The sequence below is a fragment of the Barbus barbus genome (genome assembly GCF_936440315.1).
Source record: "Barbus barbus genome assembly, chromosome: 47".
Taxonomy (NCBI): domain Eukaryota; kingdom Metazoa; phylum Chordata; class Actinopteri; order Cypriniformes; family Cyprinidae; genus Barbus; species Barbus barbus.
The window spans coordinates 4,124,752-4,140,356 of NC_136725.1; the positions used below are offsets into that span (position 1 = coordinate 4,124,752).

The 15,605-nt window shown below is 37.7% G+C and overlaps 1 protein-coding gene across 1 annotated transcript in view; it reads right to left on the reverse strand.

Annotated features, from left to right (window-relative positions):
* LOC306865625 (ciliary neurotrophic factor receptor subunit alpha-like) overlaps positions 1 to 15,605 on the reverse strand; it is a 167,177-nt gene that overhangs the window by 101,458 nt on the left and 50,114 nt on the right. The window contains exon 2 of the mRNA XM_079410346.1: positions 9,089 to 9,170. Within this exon, the coding sequence (XP_079266472.1) occupies positions 9,089 to 9,170 (82 nt within the window). The remainder of the gene's footprint in view (positions 1 to 9,088; positions 9,171 to 15,605) is intronic.

The following is a 15,605-nucleotide window of genomic DNA, read 5'->3' on the forward strand; positions in this document are numbered from 1 at the left end:
TTCCCCAAAGAGTGTAAACACTAACAAACTTTCAAAACATTACTCTGTTTATCTGAGCGGTCTGGCTAGTCGACGTCTAGCTCTACCAAATGCACTGTAAGGAAAAAATCTGGAGAAAAGGCCAGGACATTATCCACTGAGTTTACAGACATTTCCTTTAACCCTAAAATGTAACACAATTCAATGTGTAATTTAAAATACAGGCTGTGAAAAAATAATTAAATAATAATAATAATAATAATATCCGTAGTAACAAAGTACATGTTTGTGGCAGGACAAAAGGGGCTGTAGCAATATTTGGGGAACAATTTCTACTTTTACAATTTTAGTTTGTTACAACTGGTAAAATAAAATAAAATAAAATAAAGTACAAATACAAATACATACAAATTAGTAAACAGAGGATGAAAGGGGCTGCCAGCACATTATTTCATATGCGAGTGATTGTCCCAGTATTGTAAATGGACACAATTTCAAACACTGCATGTGCACCTTCACACACCTTTTTACTAACGCAATACAGACCCCACATTTGATTTCCACATTTGCATCTGTTAGGCATTTAATTTCCCACTAAAGGTGCATCCACAGTTAACCGGCAACAGGGAAATAACACACTGTCCACACCAGAAATGTATTGCTCATGTCCTCCGCATTAGTTTCTATTTACAAACAAAAACATCTGTGTGGAAGTGTGGGTGATTTAAACAGCTGTCTGGATAGTCTGTGAAGTAGCCTTGGGAGATTCACCCGATGTGCTGCTATAGACACTGTTTTAAGGGAGAGAGAAAAATCACACAGGCAGGATGCTGCGATGACAATTTGTACCTTCCCACAGTGACAAAACCACTTTCAAGTGGTTTGCTGACCATGATATTACTGTGCTTGATTGGCCAGCACAGTAATATATATATTTTTTACTTTAGCTAGGTTGGTTAATTGTCATGCAATGATTTGTCTCAACAATTTGGAGGAATATTACATGTTCTTTGAGATCCAAATAAGAACTTTCAGCTAACAATGTGTCGCCATCAGCAGATGAGCTCTTCGGGATAAAAGACAATCCATTTTCCAACAGGGTCATGACCCAAAACATTGGGAAAAAGCTGATGTGGTGTGGCTTAACAGCAGTGAAAGACTTCAGTCCATTTAAACAAGTGCGAAATTACTCAAAAACTGCTGTTCACAAACCGTCTTGATGGCAGCTAAGCAAATTTGCCTAAAGGAATGGGCAAAAGTAGTTCATTGCATAGTCTAATCAAGTCATGTATCACTTGTTCTCCAGGCACAATCACTAACAGCCATCTGAATCAAACATGATCACTGCTAGCCCAGCATTAGGCTAGCTTTACTTTATGAAGTTCATTAAAATTGCAGAACTTTTTTTTTATCCATTAGAGCTTTGATCATTTTGCCAGTTGGGCAGTTAGATGGTCTTAGCACAGGGAATTCTAAATTTTGAATACAATTTAAAGGCTAAACCCACATGGAGAATATAAAAAAAAGGATGTCCTTGGAAGACCACAAAACTTTTAGTAACCCCCACCCCACCATTTCGTAGGATTGTTTATATGACTGATGGTTGTCTTGGTCATCAATGATAAATAAATTAATTCCTATATACGGACTAACATCTTAAGTTTATCACTATTTTTTTTTCCAGTTCTACTACTAACAAGCAGCATAACTAGGAGATACACTTAGGGATTTTAAGTCTTTGCTAGATAATTTACAGAATACTGCAAACTGAATTCCTCTTGGAAACTCTCTTGATCTCACTAAGGAGAAATAATACTAGACTCTCACTTGTCAAGCAGTGTTCACTGTACTGAACAAGAATACTACGCATGAACTCTCACAAATCCAGCAGTCTGATTCGCAGTTCAACTCTGCCTCGCCAATTAGATTAATTTAGACACAGCAGAGTGCTGAGACTGCAATGCATTGTGCAGCTCCATTAAGACTTCCAGCCCAGTGCCCGAATACATATTACGAACTGCGCTGACCTCCATGAGTAAACATTTCCCATTAGCAAGCTCACAAAATCCTAGAATGGCTATGCTATTTGGCTCATGACCAAGGGGATGGACACTTAAGTTCTGTTCCAAAACCTAGTGAGCGGCCAACCAAAACAGTATTTTAAGGCATTTTAGACATGCCCTGGACAAAAAGAAAAATGGTAGGGGGCATAATTTTAGCCTAACAGCCTAATTTTGGCCAAACTGTAAGTTAACATTACTTGCAAAGTACAGCAATCCCAGAGAGCAATTTGAAGCTTTTTTTTTTTTACTCAATAGGGTTTCAAGCTGTTATCTCAGCAACATGATGTGCTATTAATTTCACATTAGAATGCTGTCTTATGGTTTAATGTCTAAAATGTTCATTTTTAATAAAAAAAAATAATCAATATATGACCTCATACTTATGGACACTAAAGAACAATAATGGGATTTATAAAATCAAGTTCCCAGGGGTACAGAGATGCAATCAGACAGGAAGTAAAGACAAATAACTTCCTGTCTCCCACAGAGATCATGGTTAATATAACATTGTCACATTATAAATTGATTCACAGATTATTTTCTGTTCTCTTCATACAAGAAAGATCAAATTGTTTATTGTACTGAAAGGTATATAGAGACTCATGACTTTCCAATCTTTTTTGAATCTGTTGTGGGGGAAATAAAATAAAATAAAATCTTGAATTTAAAAATTTCTTGAAGAATTTTGGTCCAAATCTTGGTCAAATCTTGGTAAAAAAAGAAAAAAATATTCAAATTATTGAAGAGATTCATGCATATTTCCTCACTCATATTTCACCCCAAAATCTGATGAATAAATATGCATTTTACTTATTAAAAACATACTTTGTTTCTGGACAGCCCTTGACAGGATTCATAAGATTCCCCTTTATTGCCTCATTTCCACAGTTTAATTAAAGGAGGATAACTACGAAAGGGAAGTACACGGCCTACATCTGTAGCTTCACACAAAACAGCTGTTTCCTCAGCGCCGTGTGTAGCCATGCCAATTTTATGCTTTCCGTGTTGGGATTTCCAAGGAGAACATCTTAAGCATTGATTGATGCTGGGAAAAGGAACTTTATTGACAGGCGGAAGTTTGAATGATTTATACACTGTTGTGAGAGGTTTATTTTTGCACATCTTCTGAGGTAAACAGTCCTTTAGACGTTCAACAAGCAAATGTTGAAATGCTGAAGCTCGTTTCCTTGTCTGACACCCAATGTAAGCTGTGTTTAGCTTAAATCTTTGAATTGGTGCTAGAGCACCTTGAAAATGCTAGTGAAAGAGATATGTATTTCGAAGGGTGCTGATGGTGTTAGCAGTTCATGCACCTGGCTTCTTTCACAAGCTTCTTTTTGTGCTTGAAAATCGCCACCACATTCACTTTTATTGTCTCTTCACCCCCTGCCAATTCAAGGTATGAGCATGTGAGATGGTTCACACTTCTGAAGAAAACATAAATGCGCAATTGCACCGCAAAATCCAAGCAAATTCTCTAGGGAGGCAATGCTCACACACTCTCACACCTCTAACAAAGCCAAAGTTGTTGATGAAATTCACACTTGCACTCCAAAGGGAGTCTGGTTTTCTCTATTTAAGGAGGACAGCTAGACAGCTTCCAAATTATTCATCCATTTGCATGATCCATAATCACAGATTACCAACCGAAGACAATGTCTTAATCCTGGTTTTAAAATCATGCATTTGAAATGCAAATATCTGAAAATCGTCCATTTGCCTTAGATTTGTGTGCTAGCTTCATAATCCAGCAAGTCTGGACATGAGACACATCACTCACTCGTTCGAGTTTCATCATCAAACAGGGTACTTGTGTATTTTGAGGCCCTTTAGGCCACTAGAGACAAACAAGTGATAGATTGAATTCAACAGACTCTCCACACTGAGCCGGATTGGAAGTGACCAGGACAATGGATGTTCTGAAATATATTTGGTCTCATTCTCACTTAGGGTCTCATGAATAATTAAACTGTCAGAGATGGGCTTATCTGGACTCAATCCCACTGACTGATGACATAAAGCAAGGCGTTGTCTGTCTTTTTCGGATGGAGGGATGGGGTTGTGTTCTTAGTTCCAGTTTAAAAATATCTCTAGACTTCGTCCTCATTTTTGTTCAAAAGGATACGGTTTACATTTCTACCATTTATTTCTATTAAATGTGTAAAACATCTAAATCTTGTGTTTAATTAGGACAAATATTGAATATAATGCAGGTAGCCATATGGCTTTCTCACTGAAATCAGATATTAACCAATTAAATAAGGTGTCAGAAATGAAAGGTGTCAGATTTAGAAGAGAGAGAGAGCGAGATAGAGAGAGAGAGAGAGAGAAATCAATGTAATCACGAACCCATTATAGCAAAATAACCAAATCAGTATCTTTCATATAGAAATGAAAACTACTTCTCAGTACTTCACATTATTATTAACATTCCATTTACATAAATCTTACACAAAAACTGCACCAAATGTGTACTGACACCACATATGTTATTTTGTTAGTTTACATCCTCATATATCATAATATTTGTTCTGATATGATATGCGTAAGAAACTCATGTAACAATGATATACATTGACATCAACACAGGTGCAAAGTGTCAAATTGTAAAATTACGTTCATCGATACTGCCAAGTAAGAATATAGTTTATGGTGATTTACCTACTAAATATATTTATTTGAATATACTCAAAATATAAATGAGCTAAATGTCTAAACAGGTTTTTTGTATTTACAGAATAGATAGCAAAAATTAAAGGATTGCTCAACTTTATTATTTTTTTTTTTTCTGTATACAATGGCTTAATATAATCCATATACAGTGTTAATTTCACATAATAATTAAATTCAACATGAAAAAAGATACTTCCACAAAGGGTTTGAGCATGCTAATATGCTAATCGCAATTAGCACTTAACATTGGTTTCACACAGAGATCTTAAACACACTGTACAAATAAACAAAAAAATACTTGTTAGAGTGCATAAAAAAATGCAGAAGCAGTGGTCAGTTGTGCATTTCACTGTATTTTAGTTGTTTGGAAATTAAGCGTGAGCTCTTATAACTCTCATTACTCCCCTGTGCAAATTGCGCACTGATGATAAGCCCCGTCCCCTTCAGGCAAACTTAGAGAGATTGAAGGACAAATAACCAATCAAAAAACTTTAAAATTACATAGCATTGAACTTTCCAGTGTACGTAGTTAGTGTGTACAGCATGTGCAAAGCCATTTATATTTCAAATGAACTTTTTCTGTTTTGTAATATTTTAAGTTATTTTATATTTTAACTATACAAAATGAATTACATTTCGGTCTGGGGTGCATGATGTACAAGAAGCGCAAGAATGCGCAAAGTCAAAAGTGTACTGCACTTCAGTTGTCCGTACGTGTGCCGCTATATCTAGCACATACTGTGTGTTACATTAATTTCATCATTGTGGTGTCCACAGCAGCAGTGTACAGGGATCATACACATAAGTTCATGGTCAGTGAAGTGTACTCATAAACATTAAACTATGTACAACAACTATGTACAAGATGGAAAACGAAGCACTATGTTTACTGTTAATAGTCTTGGGTCAACATCTTGGGTCAACCAATCAGATAAGGTTTATGCTAATGTTGAGTTCCATTCAACTCGGCAGGAATTTTCTTTAAGGAATAAAATAGAAAACCACTTAAAATTAAACTTGAAAAATTTGTGATATGTGGGTGTATGGTACCAATCAATAAGCTCCAACACGGTGTGATTATTAAACCTACTTAGCAAATGTTTGCGGAGACAGGTGGGTTAAACACTGTAAATGATCCGCTATGTTTATAATCATACACCTGCAGAACATATGCTAACATTATATAGCATCGTTTATCTTGTGCAATTAGAATGGCAGGAGGCTTTTTTGTTGAAACACCTGTAAAGCTAACAATAGCATGTCATTCATGAGCATCCAGTAAGTGTAATGTCGGAAGTCAGACATTTTAGGAATATCCCACATCCGTATTTAGAAGGAGGTGATGGAGCTTGAATGACATTCTTAACCTATCATTTCAATCTGCTTTTAGGTTAGGTAGGTATTGTCTAGGCATGGGTTATAGATAGGGTTAAAACTATGTTTGTTTGCCTGGAATGTTTTTCCGGGACTAACAAAAGATGTTGATGCAGGAACACTTCATTCTTGGGGTTTACACCCTTATCCTTGTGATTGACAAGATTATATGAACCTGAAATATTTGTTTGGAATGACATTTGGTCTTCAACTTTACTTGTAAAAGCCCCTATTGTACACTAACCCAACTTGCAAGGTTTACAAAGCTCTAATGCAATTACTCACATTTGCACGATCATGAAAAGAGAGCCACCTGAATCTGAATTAGGATGCTTTGACAGTTTGTCACTGAAACATGGTGCAGTATCAAGCTTGGCCCAAAAAGAAAATAAATAAATAAAAATAAACACAGATATTCCAGAATTACTTCTACGAAGAAGTGGCATGCTATGAAATCTATAATTAGTAAATTGATGGCAGAATACAAATAAAGACTTTCCAAGAAGTCAAATAGAATTTTGTTATAATTAGTCAGCAAGTAACATTTTTCATTAAGTCACTGACTGCATGTGTCTTGGTTAATTTCACAACATATTCATCAACAACTATGCCTATCCTAATGATGCATTAAGCATACATCTTGTTTGTGTACTGTAATATAACAGTTATCTTTTCTGTTTTTGCGTAGTTTTTGTTTGCCCATCTGTATTTCCATCTATCTATATACTAGCGTTCACTAAGGCCACTTTTAAGTGTGTGTGCGTATGCAAAAGGCTTAAATGGCATTGCATGGTTTGTGTTTGTGATGACTGCTGAATTAAACGCTCAGCTGACCAATCAGAACACATGTGGAAGCAGATAAGCAGCACTGCTGATGGATGACGTGGTGATGTCATCCCACCATGACATCATCGTATCAAACTGCCCTGCCAAAGAAACCCATGCCAATGACTAGGCATTATAGCGATGTAATCAGCTTTAGTGAGAGCCTCGCTTCAACAAAACGTGGGCCGCCGCAGGGGTGCGGGGGGATGACAACAGCATGAGACATCCAAGAATATGCTTTATCACTCTCAAACAGTGTTCCCAACTGAAGCTACATCTGCAGTTTTAGCTGGCGTAGGGTCGACAATCTTTCTTTAGTAAGCAGTCATTTAGCTGACAGTTCTATTGAAAGTGACTTCAAGTACAATATATAGTACAAATTAGTCCCTCTGTAAAAAAAACACTAAGGTTCTGAATGCCCAGTCCTGCTCTCAGAGGGCAAACATCATTTGAGTTTAGCTTTAACCTGCTCCAACACACCTGCCTGGAGGGCCTTGATTAGCTGGTCTCCTGGTCTAGATCAGAGTCACAATGATGGTACAAGCTTTCCGTTACGAGACCAGGTCTTTAACCACTACACCTCATTCCATTCTCATCCCATTCCAAGTTCTCGTTAAAGGTTCAGTAGAAGTATGTTCATCGGCAGTCCAAAAGTAAGGTTGTTTCACTTTTTTTTTTCCTTTTCATTTTACCCAAAGCTAGAGTCAAGTTTTTTTTTTTTTTTACACTGCGTCAGAGAATGCTTTGAATCCATTGATTTCAAAAGAGATAGGGCATCATAAGGACATAAATCAGGGGTGCCAAATCTTGATCTTAAAGGGCAAGTATCCATAAAGGGTTTAACTCCAACACACATGCCAGGAAGTTTCTAAGTTAATTAGCTCATTAAGGTGAATTTAACTGGGGCTGCAGATGCACATCCTGATTTTGCTGAGTTAGATGTGTTTCTAGTTCAACACATTTTGTTGAACCTGGAACAACATTTTAATAAAAAAATTTAGTCTTGACCATATCCCTACACCTAAACCTAACCTTAACCATGAGTAATCCCTAAAATCAGACGAAATGATAGATGAATGACGCTGATGTACAAGGACCAAACACTGATTGTAAGGCTAAACATCACAAAAACTATAAACTGGTTCTTCAGATCTGATTGGTTAATCACAAAGTTGTTCCAGGGTCAACAAAGATGTAGATCCAGAAGCATGTCGCACTTGTTAAAATCAGGTTCCGCGGCTGGAGATGAGCTCTGCTGGAAGGTAGCAATCCAGGAGCAGGACTAAACACTAAAGTCTACATAAGTATTATCTTTTGCCATGCGACCAAACCCTTTTGCTGCAATGCACTATGATGTAGTCAGTTCATCCAATTAGCCGTTCCTTCTTCATTTGAAACTCTCTCACTCTTTCCAAACCCTTAAAATGTATTGTATGCATTCCTTTCCATCAAACACTTTCTCCAGCGTGCAAGCGCCATAAAATATGTTCTGATTGGCTGTGATTGTGTGGCATTTTGCCTTCACCATGGACAGACAAATTACTTGTTGATGGAAACTTGAGTTGCACCTGGTTAGGAAACGGCGTAATATGCTGTTGTACCCAGCTTGAATAATAACTAAGAAAATGACAATAGCTTTATAGTAGCTTCCAACGAAACAAGGATGTCTCGATAGCACTTCCACCCCGCTGTCTCACAAAATGACACTCAATTGGAATGCAGAAACAACATAGCTGCTTATTCACCCAAGCATGAGCGAACCCATCACAGCCAGCAAGATAACATGTCTGGTCCAAACTTAAACACATTCATACGCACTCCGAGGATTGCTTTGTTCTGGAGCTCTAGTTTTTGACCCAGTGACAGGCTAGTCTCTGTGTCTCCGGGCAGCCAGGCCTTGCGTTAAACAGCATTCACATTCACACACCCCTCCCCACAGTCAGGTGATACTGACCCTCCGCTCACAATGTGACTTATCTGTTCCACTCTGACAGACAGATTGAAGGAGGGACGCAAAGAAAGTGACAAAAAAAAAGAAAGAAGACAGGACAAATAACCAAGAAAAGAACAAACTGATCCCTCATCTACAAAAGATCTAACTGATCTCATTAGGAAATTGTCTTGCTCCTGTACAAACACATAAAATGGAGAAAGTATCCAAAATGTAGACTTACCTTGCTGGCTACGCCTTTGGGCATAAACCACCACCACGGCTGCAAGCACCACACAGCAGAAGGACGTCACAATGTTGGCCATCTGCGGAGACACACACAGAGGTAGATCGTAAGGCTTCTGGCCTGCCCGAGAGAAACTGGGTGGCACCGATGCCAAGACGGCATGAGGACAGTTTCCTCCTTCCCTCCCTCTCTCTCTCTCACTCGCTTGTTTTCTTTCTTCCAGTGTCTCTGCCTCCTGATTCCCCGCCCCACTTCTCTCTTTCTCTCTCGCTTCCCTACTTCATAGCATCTCATCAGTGGAATCAATGTCCTCAGGGACTGATATTCTCTCTGCCCAACTGGCTACGGGATAGACAGACCTAGATGAGAAATAGGAGGAAGGAAAGACAATGCCAGACTGTTTGGATCCAGACTTGACCATAATAAAGTCCTTCACAGTCTCTCTCCATCTGGCCTTCTATCTCTCTTTTTTTTCTCTATTTCTCACCCTTTCCACACACAAATTCCTTTGATAAATGATTGCTATTTCACAACTTGGGACAATGTTTCCTAACCTGGTTCCTGGAGTACCTCCAATTGTAGGCCCTATGCGTTTGTATGTCTTTCTTATGTGATACACACATTTCAAGACCTGACAGGTAGTTTAATTCCAAACTCACTGGTTGAGCCAATGTCGTTGGCCACTCAAACAAACAGCCAACATATTCCCACTACCTTACATATATCACTGAAATATGTGTCTTGATCAATCAATTGAACTGATTCTGTGACAGCCCTAGACTGTGAACAGCAAAACAGCCTACACTTCCATAATTGGAAATACTCTAGGCCTGCCAATCATTTTGAGTGTTCATGCGTTTTTGAGAGACATCAAGCCGCCTTTGCCTTTGGAGGGCAAAGTTTTGGAGAGAGGGCATGTGGTTGGAGTAAGCAAAACATTGGAAGTTTGCTGAAATCGCTTACAGCAACTTTAATAGAGTTCCAGTTTCATTTAAATGTGCCGTGTGTAATTTCTGCACCACAAGTGGCACCGAACGGAATTGCAAAAATAATTACCATTTCCAATCGAGTTTCAAAAACTCCCTTGCCTGCTGTTAGGTGCAGAATGTGTAGCTGAAGTTTGGTTTTGGAAAAAAACTGGAGAATTGAGTTCATCATAAGATCTCTGATTAAAGACTTTCATAAATTAGCTAATCTTACCACGGTTTGAGACATTGCTAAGATCACTTCTAAAACTGTAGTGGCGATATTTGTGAGATTACTGGGAAATCTGAATCTAGGAATATGTGAGTAGCAGAACGTTGTCATAACGTTGAGGAGAAATAATTGATATATTAAAAGGATCCCTTTGGTGATTCTCTTTCCTATGGGAAGACTTCAGAGTGAAACATTTGAAATCCAGACCAAAAACAACACATTGTAGGGTCAGGAAATCAATTTGTCTCCCTAAGCACACCAGAATGTAAAACATTAAAAAGAGCCCCCAGTTAAAACAAACACAAAGAGAGGCATTCGTCAGAGAGAGACAGGGAATATTCATAACCGAAGAATAAAACACTTTCTTCTAGATGAATGCACACATAAAGCCACGGATAGAATACAGGCATTTGTTTTTTTGTATGCTCACTTCTTTAATTGTCTCCCATGATCCCAACAGTAGTTATTCATTACAGCTAAACAGGAAATTATAACACGCCCCATTATCAGGATGGTTAACTTGCTAAAGGAAATGTATACACACTTTATTTATATATTTAACATCGCAATCACAACACCATCTCACTAATTGTGGAGAAGCTAGCTCACACTTGCAGCAAAAGTTCTTGATTGTTTTTGCTGGCAAGAACGTCCTTGTCTTGGCGGGCGTCGAAGACGTAAGTGGGAGTGATGTACATATAATATTTGCACAATAATTTTATTGATGTGGGTGTTTAATATTGTGGATATTTAGCTTTTGTCAGCTACTTATTATGTTCTGATTCATGGGTCTGCATACTTAGGGTGTCTTTTATCAGCATGCTGTATTTACCCAGCATTCGTCACTCACTAAACAAAAGTATCACATACACACAAGTGTGAAGACGAGAGAGCAAACTATTTTCTTTGTTTGATCAATGTCGCAGACTAAAGTCAATATTGTACATTCTCGCTGAATAACGTATTTTCATTTGTTTGTCTCTGTGTCGTTCATCAAAAATCCATCATAAACATTGCATGAGGTCATAATTTAGATGACAATAAACCCTCTGAAATCAAGCATATGTCTGGCTATTATTCATATATTGTTGCACAGCATAATATCTTTAGAGGGTACAGTTGACAAATATTTAATGTTAAATTAATTCATAAGTATATCCAAATTTAATGTATGTTCAAAATTACTTTCAGTATTTTGAAGTGGACTTTTCCATTTTTCAATTATCACCACTTATAAAACCAAAGCTTTCCTCTTTTCCGTTGAGATTCTTGAGTAAAGCAGAGAAATACTTTAGTCTGTTGACTGACACTTCATATTTATTCCAGCACTCGAGAAAAAAAAATGGACTGACAGGAATGAAATTAAAATTGTATCTCTCTGTCAGTTCTTCAAAAATCCTCCTCTTTCTGGTGGCCATAAGTAGCATTTAGCCCATCAAACTAGAGAACAATACATTTGATATCTGACAGCTCAGGGTTCTTTTCTTAATGACATCCCATGGCACTGCAGATTTTATAATAACGCTGCTCAATGAGACCTATTTTGCTCGTCTTTATCTCCTGTCTTATTTATTTATTCATTTCTTATTTATGGCCATTGCTGCTGAATAGACGCATTTCCCTCAATGGTTAATTAAAATATATAATTCATCGTCGGTGCCGAATGATTTTTTGCACCCCTCTCAGGTTCCTTGTGATGTCCTGTAAAATTTGCATTTAAATTGGAAAGCCTGAACTGAATACTCGCAAAGAAGGTATGAAGTATCACAAAACAGTACCAGCCAGGAAAATCCCGCTACAACTTTGACTGACAGATGGACGGAAATCGCAAAGACTTTTTATTACCTGTTTTTTTTTTTTTTTTTTTTTTTACTGTCCCTTCAGGAAAATCTTTCAACTTGCCAAGGCATTCTCCGATATGAATCAATGTGGCCTAAAGGATATGGAGATTGGTCTACATGTTGAATGCAAATAGCACTGCCAATGGCAGTGTACTCTGAATATATTCAGTAGCATATCAATGCTTTCTAACAGCGAATGCTGTCTCCCTAGAGTTGCAAAGACGAGACATTAAGCATTTAGCTTAAATGCTCACCATTACATGCATGCAGTTAGATTCTTATACCTGCACTAACACACATTGCACTTGCAAATCAGTTTTTGAATCCCAATATCACTACTGATACATAGGAAACAAAATAAAAGCATTTTTACATTTGCATCAATTAAAAATAAATAAAAAAGAAAAGTATGAGTTTTACCAACCTTAATGCCCTTTTTACTAATGTAGTTCAAATCAGATGCCGTGTTATAGCATCTCAGTCTTAATCATAGTCATGATGCGAGAAAGGATTGCGAAACTAGTCTAATGACACAGCTTGAAGAATGTTAATGGCCAAATAAAAAGCTTGCATTCAAATCATTGTGATATTCATGATGATTCCTAATTTTGAATTTCCGGCAAAATCATTCCAAATATATCATGAATATTCAATATTCAGCCCTAAATGTGGCTGAACATTCAAAGAAAAAATCTCAATCAATTTTTGACAAAAGCTCCAGTCTTCTTATTACACACACACACAAACTCTGAGGTCACATCCTGTAATTAAACTCTTGCATCCACGACCCCTCCTGACACAAATTCCCTCCATCAATCCAGTCGTATCAGAGATCTCTCAGATTAGCACCCATGCAACAGCGCACATGGCACCCGGCCATGCACACATACAGCCAATAGCCCTGACATTTCAACCTGTCACATCACCCCTAATCGCATGCAAAATGCAATGTCAATCCTGTCAAAGCCTGGGGCTGTGATCTGCAGGCTGCTGTGCTGGTGTTATTTAAAAAAACAGGATTTAGCACTATGCTAAATCACATCTTGTTTAGTTGGTTGGTTGGAACTTGTATTCACTGAAAATGTGTATGGGGAGTGTGTTTAGATGAAGGTAGAAGACAGCTCATTGACCAGTTTTAAATGTACTAGTTTGTTTAAAAGTATATTAGAAATACAATTCATACAAAGAATTATTCGGTAACACTTTATTATACAGACAAATTCTAACTATTACTTAGTTGCTTATTAGCATGCATATTCTGCATGACCATATAATCTTACTGAATACCTAAACTTAACAACTACCTTTACTAACTGTTAATAAGCAGCAAATTATGAGTTTATTGAGGCAATGTGGGACCCATATTATACTGGTAAATAAATAAACAAACAAACAAATTAATAAATAAACATAAAAACAACACGAACATTTCCTAGTGGCATATATGATTTAAACTAGATTTTTAATATAATTTTCCTTTTCCTTATCTTGGACACACTTAATTATCACTGATCTACTTACAGCATCTATGCAATGCAGTGTTAATTTATGCTGGGCCATTCTCTTTTTGCAATCTAATTACGAACCCATTGTGTTCTCCGTGCCAAGTTAGCACAGCTGTATTTTAAAGCATGTGGCGTAAAGAGTTTATCATGCATATGGCACCTTTAACAATTTTATGATAAAATAGTGCAGATGGACCTATGCAATGAATATTCATCTGTCAATGCCATTAAAGAAGCGCTGTATTACCCAATGTGAATACGCAGGCCATCAACACAATTGGTTTATAGGCTGTAATACAGATTGTTAGATGTGATTTTACACTGTTGTTCTCTGCCATTACTCATCTTCATGACTTGTATCAGCCCTTGTGCAAATGCAAGTAGAAATTCCCACTGCAAACAGTGTGCTGCTGGTATTTACCCACAATCCCACTTTGCAGTAAATATGTAGTTCATATTCTAAATGAGTTATTGAAGAGACTCATCTAGCTATAAACAGAGCTCTATGTAGGAGCTAAAAACACTCTATTTACTTTTTTTCCACAAGGACCTTAAAATGCAGCACCCATGAATAGACTCTTCCTGCTTTGGGCCTGCTCCTTACCCTGGCCACCCTGTGTGCTAACCACACTGAGCCAACTGGGACATTACGGGGAGACTAAATAAGCAGTCACCCTATAGCGGAATGCACACAGGATGCTTTTACCCTCTGTAAGAGGTCTATGTGTGTGTGTACTGACTTTACTGTGTGCGTTTGTGAAGTACTGGATAAGGATAGCGTTGTTTACATCATTCAACCAAAAGATAAACAAAAGAGCAAGTGCTAAGATACTAGCACTCAATACTTAAAATATATTTTAAGGGGTGAATTAAGCATTGCGAGAAGCAAACATGCTGGTTTTATTGGGAATTTTGAGATTAGGCATTTAGACATAGAACTCTGGAAATCTCAGTCTTTTTCTTTGAAGCAGCTGGACCGGAAAGACTAAAATGTACCTTGGTGGCCACCAAGTGGACTGGCTATAAAAAGAATTTTGATATCATTGAGTGAAGTCATAAACTCTCATCTCATTTTTGGGAATGAATAAGTTCTGCAGGCATTACTCTTGCTAATGTCTGTGGGCCCAAAATGCATCAGTCTTTAGAAAGTCTTCGCTAAGAAGGAGCGGTACGAGTCTCTTGACAGTGACTCAGTGATCTGTGACTTGTGATGTAATTATCCTTTTTCTATCGGTTTACTGGCCTAAAGAGCACATCTGTCATGCAAAGCCCAGGCTAATGGTCTAGGACACTTTGTTTCTCCCTTTCTCCCTTAAGAATCACAGACCAAGGCAGCACTTTCAATCTCCAAAGGCTTTGGGAAGATCCATGGCCCACATAGCCCAGAACTGGATTAAAGACAAGGGCCACACGTGGGCCATAACCGGCCCGAATCTCAACCAGCAATCACCCTTAACTGGCCCTGAACTGGGCCAAAACAGGTTTTATTATTGGTACCAATTTTCAGCCTTAAGTAAACCAGAATCCCCAAATCTGGGCCACACCTGAGCCTTATATAGCCCAGATCCAATACAGAATCTTATATTTGATATTATTGCATATTGCTTTGCAGTCGCGGTCCTGTCTGGTGGAATATAATAAACCAAACCTGGTAAACCAAATAAATATTACATGATAATTATTAAATGATCTCTCTCTCTCTCTCTCTCTCTCTCTCTCTCTTTATGTAAAGATTCTAAGATTATTTGTACTGAGAATAATAATATATAATCAAATTATAATTAAGTGCCATTTAATGAAGTTGACTGATTTACTGATTTGGTTTGTTTTGGAATGATAATGTTGACAGCAAGCAGTGTTGGCCCAGATCCAGCCATGGATTTCAAGCGGGCCAGATGTCGGCCGAATCTGGGCCAACACTACGTTGCTGTTTTGACTTGCTATTTTAAAGAATACATTTAAACAATACTA